This window comes from Macrobrachium rosenbergii, chromosome 36 (genome assembly GCF_040412425.1).
Source record: "Macrobrachium rosenbergii isolate ZJJX-2024 chromosome 36, ASM4041242v1, whole genome shotgun sequence".
In the NCBI taxonomy this organism is placed as follows: Eukaryota; Metazoa; Arthropoda; class Malacostraca; order Decapoda; family Palaemonidae; genus Macrobrachium; species Macrobrachium rosenbergii.
The window spans coordinates 27,063,568-27,077,604 of record NC_089776.1 but is presented as its reverse complement, the minus strand read 5'-3'; the positions used below and the strand labels follow the sequence as shown (position 1 = coordinate 27,077,604).

The 14,037-nt window shown below is 34.9% G+C and overlaps 1 protein-coding gene across 12 annotated transcripts in view; it reads left to right on the top strand.

The window, feature by feature from the left end:
- The window catches only part of woc (without children), an 88,422-nt gene that overhangs the window by 35,051 nt on the left and 39,334 nt on the right, over positions 1-14,037 (top strand). For all 12 annotated transcript variants that reach the window (XR_010849218.1, XM_067081067.1, XM_067081068.1 and 9 more), the window contains 8 exons: positions 1,815-1,969; positions 2,326-2,441; positions 3,756-4,024; positions 4,311-4,411; positions 8,813-8,942; positions 10,986-11,188; positions 11,495-11,648; positions 12,931-13,044. Coding sequence is in view for 11 of the 12 variants with exons in the window: in XM_067081067.1 (XP_066937168.1) it covers positions 1,815-1,969; positions 2,326-2,441; positions 3,756-4,024; positions 4,311-4,411; positions 8,813-8,942; positions 10,986-11,188; positions 11,495-11,648; positions 12,931-13,044 (1,242 nt within the window). In the remaining variant the exon portion in view is untranslated. The remainder of the gene's footprint in view (positions 1-1,814; positions 1,970-2,325; positions 2,442-3,755; positions 4,025-4,310; positions 4,412-8,812; positions 8,943-10,985; positions 11,189-11,494; positions 11,649-12,930; positions 13,045-14,037) is intronic.

Here is a 14,037-nt window from a genome sequence, read left to right as displayed (position 1 = left end):
TGAAACTTTCATTAGATGTTTCTCAAAAGTAAGATGTGAGTCAAAAGTTAACCTAGAATAGTTAGAGCTTCAGACTCATATAGCAAAGTCCCATCTACCTGAAGGGGAGGATTGGATGGAAAACCTATATAAGATCTGTTAATCAATAATCAGCCTCATACCCCACCGACTACACCATTCACTGATCCGGTCCATATTGCGATTGAGGCTGATGGGAGCTTCATTTCTCATAAGTGGAGACTACTACACCCACAAGTTCATTGGCATACTGAACAATCTTGTTTTCCAGGCCAACAACTATATCACTGTTAAAGATAACAGTGGACCAAGAACACTACCCTGTGGAACTCCAGACACAATAGGTTTTGGTTCACTAAAGATACCATCAACAGCAATTCACTACTGCCTACTTGTAAAGAAATCTTGAAGTAATCCTAAAACAAATCCACCCACTTCAAGACTGAAGTTAGTAAGTAAGTGCCTTGTGATTTACTAAATCAAAAGCAGCACTGAAATCTACTTGAATTACTCTGCTCTCAAAAATCTTACCAAGGTTTTCTTACAAATGGCAAGTCAAGTCTAAAAGTGTATCGCAGGCACCTAACTGCTTCCTATATGCATATTGACCATCAGTTAACAGTTCTTTTGATTCCACATACTGATATAGTGGCTTAAAAATAGGTTTTTCAGCAACTTTATTGAGCACAGGGAGAATAGAATTTGGCCTGTAGTTACTGCAGCTTGCACTAAAGATACTATATCGACATAAAATCTGTAGAAACTGCTCAAGAGCAGGCTGGCCATGTTGATCTGTGGAATTTGAATTTAGCCACTCACTGTGCTTTGTATTACAGTTTCTACAAATAATGAATGAAGCTTTTGAATCCTGTGACTGAACCATACTAATCATCTCCAAGAGACAGTCGTATAAAGAATCATTGATATTTGGATTGCGGTAAATAGCAAATACGTAAATATTGAACTTAATGCAAATTTTGAAACAAATTTTTCTGATGATATATAGGTTGTCTGGACAGTGTATACAGCCATACCTTGTGCATATATAGAATCATTGATATTTGAATTGCGGTAAATAGCAAATACGTAAACACTGAACTTAATGAAAATTTTGAAACAAATTTTTCTGAAGATATATAGGTTGTCTGGACAGTGTATACAGCCATACCTTGTGCATGTGGGATGTTACTATGATAAAGTCAGGGCCATTAAACCCTGGGATTAAAAACTCAACCTTTGACTTGTTACTAGTTAAAAGATTCTCGGTAAAAACATCAAATTGTAGTTACAGACACAACTCTGGAGATCAAGAAAATTTGACCTTAAGCCCTGAATATTTGAATAAAATGCTTTGCAATTTTTTTTTCACTGTAATGAGTAAAAGGCTCAGGATTCAGCTCAGTGTCTCCCGAAAGAGTTAAAATTAACAACATAAAATCAGTGGCAAAACTTAGAGGCTCATTTATTAAAGTTTGTATGATGCATTGGTATAATTAATATTTTGTCTCATAATTTTTAATATTAATATAAATACTATTATTGTTCCACAAAATTTTATACATACACCATACTTAATCAGTCTATTTTGGTTATAACCTTTTGGAAAAGAAAAAGATTTAGAATTAGAGGAACTGGAAAAGTATTATATATAACGAATAAATATAGTACTGCGTACACTGCAGAATTTTTTGAATGTTATAATTTTTGTTGTCATTGCAAAGCAATTTACTAAAACCACTTTGCTGAATTGCAGATGAAATATAGCACAAATAATTTCAACTTCTCTTCCCCCTTAGTCACATGCTGCCTATGCTTCCGGGTTATGAATGCAGAAGATGTAAGCCAGTACCTTTATCATGGGGGTCACCAACTAAGAGTTTTCTGCTCCGATTCTTGTGTAAATGTTTTCGTATTATCTGCTCGTAAAATTGTCATCTGTGACACCTGTAAGGTAAGAACCAAATGATTTTGTGTAAATGAAAATGTATAAATACACTGTCAGATTTTAGATTGTGAGAAACCTATAAAACTAGATCTAGGGGAATGAGAGGCCTTTGAGTTTTAATGTTACATTATCACATTATTTTGATATGGAAATAGATTCCTCCTTGTTTACTGTATGGGTTCAAAATTATAATTCTGGAGAACTTGGATTATATTCAGCACTGGAATCTAGAGGAAGTAAAAGAACAGACTATTGTTTTAAATGAAATCATGATTTTTTTTTAGTTTACAAAGTTGTACAGTATATGTCAGTGCTGAAGTTATTAGGGCATAGAGTGGTCTTAATTCTAATTTTTTTTATAGGTAAAAAAATACAACTTCGATATGATTCATCGACAAGTAGATGAAGACTTCCGGGAGTTTTACTATTGCTCCTTACATTGTCTGAAAACAAGGGACATGGGTGCTACATCTGCTGAGTAAGTTTAAATATATTTGAGTATACACAACTTTTCTTGAAGTCTTTGCTTTGACATTGTTGAAGTTTGTAGACTGAGAACTGAACTCCTAATTTAGTGGTGTAGCCTTCTTGCACTAGGCAATAGATAACCCCGTCATAGCCAGCTAGATAGGTACTCTGAATCTTTTTCCCAGCTCAGGTACTAGGAAGTCAGACTTTATTGAAAAGAAGACATGGTTATTGTATTTATAGCAGGGGTGTGTATAATGCTTCCAGTGTTGTACATAACAATTAGATATCAGCTTGTACTCCTTTAGCATGAAGCATTGGCAGTCAAGATTATTTGAAATTGTATCTTGTCTAAAATGAATACTTGTGTTACCTGACCCAGGTAAAAAGATGTCCAAAAAAAAGAGCCATTTGCAGTTTTCAAAGTTGAAAATTCTGTTAATGGCTAGTAAGTTTTGGATAAGAAAATTAGTATTGTATATTTATGTACAAAGTTTACTTTATTAATAACATTTGGAAAACTACTTAGTAGATGTCTGCACAAGACCTAGTTTGGAAAATTAGGAAGAATTAACACCTCTTATACATACAGTAGCCAGGTATTCATTTTTAATTGGTTTTGATATATGATAGATGATAGCTTTTTTTAGAAGGAGCCTTTGAGCTATCTTTGTGAACAATGAAATTTTTCTCTTGGCCAGACAATGGAAATTTGCTTTCTGGAACTCTCATTGACAGGTTATAGTTTCTAGTTGAAAGTGTAAAGGTGGGAGCAGTAAAGTAACTTCTGCGTGAAGTGTTAGAAAACATTATTTTTGCAGAAAGGAGCTAATGATGGTTTGTTCTTTTCATTTTAACAAAAGACCTTTTTTAGACTATTTAATATGGAATGTATGTTGTATAATGTCATAAAAGGAGACAGTCAAACTTATGTAGTATGTTAGAATTCTTTGAGACCAAAGTCAGATATTTTGGTACGTAGTATAAAATAAACTGGTGACTTGCATTATAGAAAGAAACACTTTGGTTAGTGTAACCAAAGCACCAGTCCTTAATTCTCAGAGATGGCCAGTGCACCACTTGGTCAAGATGGCAAGGGTGAAAAGTGAAAGGCAGAAAGTAATGTGGCTGGTGGTAAAGGGATAATGAAAAAGAAAAATCTGTCCACACATGGCATACTTTAGGCATTACTCGCCTGTCAGGTATTCTGAGGATAAGTGGACTAATGTAACATTGTCGGTAAAGTTCGGTATTTTGAGGAATGGGATTTAAAGTTTCCAGACAAGGTGCCTATTGTTAAAGTGTGTTGTCTTTATCCTTTCAGCAAAACAGCTAACTCTAGCACATCGTCGTCTAGTGCAGTTGCTTCAGGTAACATTTCATCATCTACCGAGGCCCCTATTGCTGTTTGCAGTATGTGTAATACAGTGGCAAAAGCACAGTTTCACATGGTGATGTCTGACAGCACGTTAAGAAGTTTTTGTCGTTACAATTGTGCATCAAGATACAAGTCTACATTTGGCTTTTTGGTAGACTCAGCTCAGTCTAAGGATACATCTTCTCAAGCAAAAAATGCGCCAGTTTCAACCATTAGTAAGTTGCTTGAAGCCTCATTGTCATGCCTGATTTTTCAACACATTTTTTACAGCTGCTATTGTAAAACCATTGCAGAGAAGACTGGGTTGCATTATATTTATATCAGTCTAGCCATTACTGTATAAATTAATGTTATTCATGATTTGATAACCTTCACATTACATAATAATAAATGATACTGGTGACCAAAGTGAGCTTTAGAAGCATAACCTATCTTGTTATAACAATGTAAGAATCAGTATTTGGGCCTTTTTTTTTTAACGCTAATTTTTAATGTTTGCAGGACCAAAACCTACTTCACAGTTAACCTCAAATTCAACTTCGTCTAGTACAAATTCATCCAGTAAAGCAGCTACACCAGCACTTTCTCAAGAAACACTGCAGGTGAGGAAAATTATTTTGTACTTAGCTGAAAGTTGTATATTTTACTTATTAGTTCATTCTCACTTGCTTTTAAATCTTTTCCAAATTTGAGGTGGGAAATACCCTCAAATAATTTATTTCTGTTTCATTACATTTCCATATTTAACAGTTAAGAAAGTGTCATATGCCTGTAGTGTGATGTGATCAACAGGACCTCCTCTCAAAATTTTTCATAGAAAGTGTGTATTCAGTTTGTACATTCTTCAGGTCTGTCAATAGTTTAGGTAATCTGTAATTGCAGGAGATGATAACTTTGTCATTGCCAGCTTTTCACAGTATGTACTTTTGTCTAACAGTTCTATCTAATTTAGGGAATTTTTTGTATTCATTTGCATATTTAGAGGTTTTGTAAATTTCTAGAAGTGACACCTTAACTTAATGGATAGTATGGGGGTCTGCCCTCCTGTTAACAAAATTGCTAATTTTTAACAAAGATTGGTGAATAGCCAACACAATGCAGTAACCTGGAGCAACTCACTTAGCTTCAAGTGAAAAGCTGTTCCATATAAAATAATTAATAGCTTATTGTAGCTAATATTTGGATATTTTCATTTAGCCCAAAATATTTTTCCCCTATGCAGTTTCATATATATACTTTATCTACAAAATGAGATGCTTGTAATGTTCCTTACAATAAAGTAATAACTTGACAAAACATAGCTGATTGCTATATTTCTACCTGCTTAATGAGTATGCTTACAAGATATTTCAAATACACAAGGTATGTGTAAAACACCAGGGAAAACCGTAACCATGTGAGAAGTGAACGATGAAGAAAGAGACTGTAAACAACAAAAATTAGTGAAATAAAATATGAAAACGAAAATGAAACCGATGAGAGGGGGGGGAATGAATAACACCTTACCATACACACCTCAAACCATGACGTCACGGTTGATGCCAGAAACAAACTCCAATAAAAGGGAGAGAGAAGGAGAAAGGAGTAAGAATGTGAGTGACGGAAGAGACAGAGTTACAATTATAGTGAGGGCAGAGCAGATGGTGTGGACTGAGTTTACAGGTGTTGCCCGTGTCACAGTAATCTGAACTTGGACTTTTAGCTCTCAATTAATTTTCCCAAATCTAAGTGTAGACTTAGAGTATATTTGTCTCAGGTCCCGTTGACTTCCCAAAGCAGCAATTAACCCAGGTGGAACATTTTATATCTGTAAAGGGAAAATAAAGAAAAACCTTAACACATATTCATCAAGAACCCCAAAAATTATCTTTATTTGTTCCTTCAAAAGCAAGACGCGTCCTGGACACACCATTGAACTATATTAGAAGACATTCTAGAAAAGTGGTGGGAGCAGTGGGATATCTAGAAAAGTGGTGACAGCTTAGGTGGGATATGAAGAAAGAAGATTCATTTCATGAGGGTTTTTACAAAAATCTGCATACTATCTCTCAACCTCAAGACCAATTGTAAGGTGCTTTCTTTCTGAATGTTGTAATCAGAAAATGTGAAGCCAATTTCCAGTAACGCATGTGCTCCACATGTGATATGCAAATGTAAAAACGTTTTGTAACATTATGATGAAATGAAAATTGGTTGAGATCAAACTAGAGATCAGAACAGTAAAGTACTTTCCAATACTGTACAGAATTACTATGGTGTGATATTAATCAGAGTCAGCCGAAATAAGGTTAAACAGATTTTATTTTGGGTGCATTTATGAAAGGTAGATGTAAATATGGGGTAAGTTACAAAACATTGAGATGAAATCACAGTTTTACTTCATTTAAAATTTGTTTGTAAAAATAAAGCTGCACTTTAAACAAACCTCTATTAATTTACTAAAAAAACATCTGAATAATGCTACATTTATCTACTAATAGTAATGATGTTGGTAAAAGTCAGTCAGCCGATGAATTTGAAAATGTAAATGTCACCAGAATACAGGGGTGCATGATTGCCACGTTCATATATAAGATTATGGTAATACATGTTATATAATTGGATAAAGTAAATTAACAGTTTTATCAAAATTATCATTATATTATAGATACAACTTTTTTATTGGGCTTTTTAAAATGGATACTGTTAGAATTCGAAAACATGTTCTAAAACAAACAAACAAAATCACTTAAATAACACAGTATTCATATACAGCACTGTATGAACTTTTTACAGATTTTGTTTTAATGTCAGTAATTTGCAGTAGTGTGGCTGTTCTGAAATAGAGGTTCTGTACATATATGCTTCGAATTACATTATTTAACCAAACATCTCCAATTTTCTTAGGACTTGGTTGCCAGATAAACAAAGTAATACTTTGTTAAAAAAAAAAATTACTTTCTGAGATAAATTTAGCAATATCCAGCAGGCCCATTATATTATGTAACTATGCTATATACTCTCACTAGAACTTTTAACACAAGAAAAGACAGTCACATGTACTTTATTGGCAAAACCAAAAGCTAAATGAAAACAATTTTTTTTTTTGCCAGACATGATGACGAGTCCATTAAGCAACGAAATCCATTAAGTTGGGGTCCACTAAGTTGAGGTGCCGTTGACAAATCTTGTGGTAATCTCAAGTAACTGCACAAAAATGGGATCAATGGCTGTTGCCAGCAATCAGTACCTCTTGGGGCATGCTAGTGCATATAAGGGTGCTACTCTTGATATGTTGATGAGCAAGTGACCCTTTTTAGTGCCTTGCCTACCAGATTAGTGCAAGCAATATAAGCCTTCTAGGATGTGACCAGTAAGACATGGAGGTGGTACTCATTTTTTATGTGGAGTTACACCCAGTTTAATCCAATATGCTGTTTGAGTAGAATCCTTGTACTGTCTGCTGCTGCTTCTCGAAGGGCCATATCCCAAATGGTGTCGACCTTCACGGCACCAGTATATGCAGTTTTCTTAGTTTTGTAAGGGATGTCAGGAGGCCTTTAAGATTGAAAATGGTAGTGAAGAGAGACTATTCTAGATTGCTTTGTCTCCACCTTTATTTTAGTTTACTTTGTCTCCTCCTTAGTTACTTCTCTTCCTCTTGGGTGTCTGTTATGCCAGTCATGTACTACTCAGACTGCCATGTGAGGCAGAGTAGTATGATCTCTCTGAGGTCAACTATTGCCCTCTTTGCATTGAACATGCTGTCATTACTGACCCACTCCCCATATTGGGTTTTTTCTCCTGAATATTTGTCCTCCACCCACTGTAACTTCATGATGGTCTTGATTGTTTGGTAGGTATTGAAAAAATTGTCAAGATAGTAGTTATTTTATTGGACCATTTACATGAGTCTGGATAATGATCAGGGTGGAATTGGATAGCTGTGGTCAAGAATGGCAGCACATGGTACTGAACAGGATGACCTTAAATCTGTAAGTTTTTGTATCTGTAGGTCGTGGGTAGGTGATCCACAATAAGCAGTTGTAATTATGGCTCCCTTGTATAACGCAGTGCTAAGGATTGCCCCAAAGTTTTCAGCTATCAGTATATACCAACTAGTCTTGAATCTGGTGTGTGCATGCATTCTTGCAGGTATTTGGTGTCCTGGGCCCTCATGGCTTCTTGCATAAGAAACTGTCCCAGTTTGGAGTTGTAAGTGAATCCTTGTTGGGTGGTGTTGAGTTATTCTAGCAATAATTCCTTGTATTGAATGCAGAGCACAGGTTTCCTCTTTAAGGCTTTCTTGTTTAGTGGTGATAAATGCAATGGTAGTATGATACACTTACTGAGTTCTTCCTCATTCTTAAATGGGAGGCACTGCTATATACCTCCCTTCCAGTTCAGTAATTAAATAATTTGCTTAATCATTTGTTTGTTTATATGGGATTGTGACTCAGGCACATGGTAAAAGCAGGGAGTTGAGAACCTTGTTGTGATATTTTGATATTATTCCACAATATAGTTTCTAAACTGGAAATAATGAAGCATTAAAACTCCTCCTAGAGAATGTTGGAGGCAACAAGGATGGTTTGATTTTTAAGCAGAACTTTGATTTTACATATTTTTATGACTTAGGTGTTGATGATTTACTCCCAGAAATGTATATATTCATTACAATGTATAAGGAGTTAACCAATTTTTTATTGACTGGCTCTTAATATTTTATGATGTAAATAGTTTCATGTCTTGATATGGTAGTGGAATGACAAATAGAAGTGATTAAAGAATGTTTTATTTACTAGAAAGAGGTTCTAAAGTTAATTTTAATTTAATTCGGTAGTTGAAGGACTAGATAAAAGTGAGTAATGAATTATGCTTTAAATTTGTTCATTATTGTAAATCATTAAAAGGTTAACATTTAATTTAAATGGATACAATAATGAACTGTACTTTATAAGCCAATTTTTTTTTTTTTAACTTTCTGAAGAATTTATAGGATTTAAATTTATATTTTTTGGCAGGCTACTACAGAACTGCTAAAAATGCTTGTGCCACCAACTGTTGTAAACAAAACTACTATGTGTAAACCTTCCACGTGTACAAAGGGGGTATACTGCAAACCTCATCCATGGCACAGGCATACACAGACAGGTTGGTACTGTATTTTTTCCCCCTTGATATTTTGTTTAGGAATGAGAATAGTTGTTTAATTCCACACACACACACACACACACACACACACACACACACACACACACACACACACACACACACACACACTCTCTCTCTCACTCTCTCTCTCTCTCTCTCTCTCTCTCTCTCTCTCTCTCTCTCTCTCTCTCTCTCTCTCTCTCTCTCTCTCTCTAATTTGAATAAACTACAGTGAAGTAATTATTATTTTGAAGATGAACCCTATTCATATGGAACAACCCACAGGGGCCATTGTCTTGAGATTCAAACTTCCAAAGAAGTAACATGGTAAAGGGAAGTACAGAAGGAGATAAATTATCAGAAAAACAGATAGATTACTTAATTAATAAATAACTAAATAAAAATGTAAGTAAACAATTAAAAGACAAGGAGAATTCTATTAGGGTAGTAATGCATTGCATCTTTGCTTGAAATTCTGAAGTTCCAGTTGCACAACGTCCTCAGGGAGGCTGTTCCACAGTCCAGTGGGGTGAGAAATGGTGGCTTGGCAGGAAAAGGGGATGGGGGATCAATTGTGAATGTGAAAGATCTCTCTTAAAATACAACTTATGAAAAATTGACAAATGAGACCATCCATCAATAGTCCAAGTCATAACTGCTAATATTAGGAAACAGAAACCTACCACTGTGAACCACTCTATCTAAAAGAGATAAGTCTCTGGCAGTAGCAGACATCCACACTGGAGGATGACCTAAAACAGATTGCATTGATTTTATCACAGTTATAAATATATGAGGCCTTACGAATAATACCAAATTTTCGTGTGGCAATTGCTGAACTTTCATGAGATCTTTCTCAAAAGTAAGATGTGAGTCAAAAATCACACCTACAATAGCTAAAACGTCAGCCCACAAGTGTTGCATCATTGGCATACTGAACAATCTTGTTTTCCAGGCCAACAACCATATTTATTGTTTACACTAAAAATAACTGGACCAAGCACTCCAGACACAATAGGTCGTGGTTCGCTAAAGATCCCATCAACAGCAATTGGCTGCTGCCTACCTGTAAGGAAATCTTGAAGTAATCCTAAAGCTTATCAATCCACTCCAAGATTCTGAAGTTTATAAGGGCCTTGTAATTTACTAAATCGAAAGCAACACTAAAATCTGTTTGAATTAGTCTGCACTCAGTACCGACATCAAGGTTTTTAGCAAATTGCATGTCAAATCTATAAGAGCATTGCAGGTTACCTAACTTCTTCCTATATGCATATTGAGTATCAGCTAATAGTCATGTAGATTCTTATATAGTGGCTTAAAAATAATTTTTCTGCAATAAGGACTGGCATGGGATATGCACTGGAAGCCTTCATATGTAATTATTAAATATCATAAGATAATCCTGTCCCTAGGGGGTTAATCAATAGGATGCTGAACTTCTCAGAATATGTCACTAGTTAATGCTAATCCTGATGTTTAGGGAAATTTAATCTTAGGAAGTGTTTTATTGTTCTTTTAGTTTGAGGCCCATTACACCACATAGTGTTGGAAGCAATAATGATTATTTTATTTGTTTTTGTTTGCATTCTTGTAGTAAAATTTTTGTGTACGTTTTATGAGTTATGCATTGCTTTTAGTTTCAGACGAATTAAATGTTCATCATTAATAAAAGATATTAATTTTTGAGGCATATAAGTCAGCAAACATGAATGGTAATATTAGCAAGGTAAACTTGTATTTTGTAAGTTTATCTCTGACCTTGAGAATGTCGTGCCCAAGACAAAAGCTCAGAACTTCTTTCCATGTTCCTCTTAGTATCATTATACAGTATATTCACATGTAAAACTTAAGTTCATTGATAGTTTGCAATATGACATAGTTAAGGTAAACCTTATTGTGTTTCTTAATCAGTCTTGTTTTTTTTTTTTTCTAATTTTGTTTACTCCAGGATCTTTATTAATTATCAGTCTTGGATCTTTGTGTCTTTATAACTTAATACTTTTAAATCTTGTGCACTTTCTGTAATGTTTTATATTTCAGACTTGGCTGGCATTGATAGCAACATGTCCGACAAAGAGTACCCGCCTATCCTGCCGGTACCAATTCCCTGTTACGTACCTTCACCTATGTGCATGTATAACGTTCCGTGTCCGGTTCCTATCTTTGTTCCAATACCTCTTCCTGTTCCTGTGTTTTTACCCACGTCAGCAAAAACATCAAAGGACGTTGTGGCACTTATGAAGGTAGGTTCACATTTACTTACAGATCATTGGGAAACTACCCTGATTTGTATTTTCCAGCACGAAAATTATTGAAAAATAACCTACTCCCTTGGTGGTAACTGTGGTTGTGCCCCAGATAATTTCATATGATTCTGAAATGTGAAATAGTTCCTCCAAAATGTGAACAGGATTCTTTATGCGAAGATATTCAGGTGCCACCAAAAATGCTAATGTACTTACAGTATATTAGTATTTTTGTGATTGATTTTTTAATTATAGTTATTAGTGAGCAAGAACCTTGAAACTAATAGAGATTTTTTTTTCAAGAAAATTCAAGATGAGATACCAACTGACCCAATCCAAGCAGAAATGTTACTTCTAGCCCGCCAAACAATTGAACAAGAACAAGAGGAGGCCCGGTCTGAAGATGCTGCAGAACAGGCAGAAGAGCCTGCAAGTCCTGTCGATAACTTCACGACATGTAAGTATGTTTAAACTAATTGACATTATATTGTGGAAACTCAAAGTCAAGTAGTTTGAGAACATTAAAGTAGAGAAGAAAAAGATGTTCTCAAGGGGGTGGCATTGATGCCTTAAGCTCCCATTATAATGTATGTGAGAATTGGTACTGGACGATTGAAGGGATTTGCTTAAAATTTTTTTTTTTTTTAAACAACTAATACTCAAAATACCTGCATTAGGAAACCACAGAATTCAACCTCTAAGTTAAATTTTATAGTTGAAAAAACGAATGTCATTCTTCATAAATAAAATATATAAAAAAAGTTGCTGTCAAAAACACTTTTCCTTTCATGGGACGAAAGGTATACAAGTAGCTCACCGAAATAATGGATTAAAGTGTCTAAGCCTTTTATAAAAGCGATATTTCATTGCAGGTATATTTATGAATGTGTATTTAAACTATAAAATGCGGTATATTTATACCCTAGTTTAAATAGTTAAAATGCATATTTGCCTAGTTCAAACAAAGATATCATTGCCTAAAACAATATAAAATCATTTCATACAAAAATACACCCCAAACCATCGGAAAACACCCAAGTCATCATATATTAGCAACTAATTAAGTTATCCTTTTATACGTAAGCAGAGTCGTCTTGTCTCATAGTACCGTTTTGTTTTCTTTTTTGTGATAAATGGTATGCTATATATATATAAACAAACAGTACCCGTAAAGTAAGATAAAAGCCTTATTGTTAATATAAACTCCAGGATAGTAAAAGCTTTAGCATAATTTTTAGATTTGAAAGCAATGTAAATTAATAAAGAAACAGTAACAGCAACAAAATTTACCTAGATTTACAATAAACTTGGAAAATAATTGAGTAAAATAATTAAAAATTACAATACATACTCATGATTTTATCATGTATCTTTTGTACTAACCTCTCTTTCTCCATGTCTTTCTCCCATCTTCTAGTTAAATAGGTTAAAAAGGTATAAGATTATGATAACAGTACAGTAAACCCTTCTAAATTTTTTGGAGCAATAGCACTTCAGGATGTGTTTATTTAGACATAAAACAATCCAAAACTCTCTATAACTCAATTTTGATCATTCTTTGGAATTTGAAGATCAGTGTGCCCTTTAAAGGTAAAGCTTGATTAATCTTAAGTTTCTTTTTATTTTTGTTCCTTTTTACTTTTCTTTTTTACTTTTCTTTGTTTCATAATGAGTAATGAACTATCCATCTGTGTACTCTATGGTAAGGATATTGTTTTATCTTGTTGGTTTATTCACAGACTCTGGTGATGACGAGGCTGGTAATGATGAAGCTGTTAATGATGAGTTGAACTCTGCTGATGAAGCTTGTCTCAACACAATGGAAGAAGACTTACCAAGATACCCCCTTCGAGGTAGGCTTTTAAAATATTTTTAGATTGTCATTAACCGTAATTAATTTGAAATTCACAGATACAATTTTATTTACAGTATTGACTTCTAAAGGGACTTATTACCAGTTATAAAAAAGTTTAATGACCTTCCCCCTGACTAGCCCTTGTTATTGGTGCAGAATCATCACCACCCACTTCTTCATCTTCTTCATTGTTTTTAGTGAGCCTTTGTCAGGTGTTTCTGTCGTGTGTCCTTACATCTGTTCCTTTGTCTCTCTCTGTCTTCTCAAGTGCAGTCTCTCCATATTTTCTTAGTCTTTCCTCTCCTTTGTGTCCTGAGCGCTCCAATTTCTGTGATCTTTCCTGTAACACGTTGCCTTTCATCTCCCTTCCTCATCAGGGCTTTCTTTGATACCTCAGAGACTTTAGCTGATCCTATTCTGTTCATTTATTATCCCTCTTCATCACTCCACTCATCAATTGGATTATCCTCATTTCTGCCACATTTAACTTATTTTGTTGTTTTGTTCATTCATGCTGCTTCTTGCCCATATGGCATGGCAAGTCTTAGCACTTGTTTAAATGCCTTACCCTTCAGCCTTATTTGGACTTGTTGCAGAGTATGATTGATAGGTCTATCGAAACTAAGTATAACCTTGCTGATGAAAACCAGGTATCCAGCACAAATACCCTGGGACTCAAAACCTCAGCTGAGAGACTTCCTGTATTAAATGTGGAGCTACCAACAGTCTTTGGTGCAGTAGCCTCTATAGAGACTGGACCAGTGAGTGCTGGTTTAATATCAGCACCTCCTGGAAATTCTGCCACTTGTCACCAACAAAAGTTTGTGTGTACCTTTCCAAAGGTAGATCTGGGAACTGTCAGCTTTGCGAAAAGCCATGTCATCCAGCTTGGAAACTACACCAGCTCTGACTGAGCCCCCTTCTATCTTTCTGGAGATGGAAAAAGCTACTGCAGGTAGACTTCAGCAGCTGATGACAGAGATTTTGGATT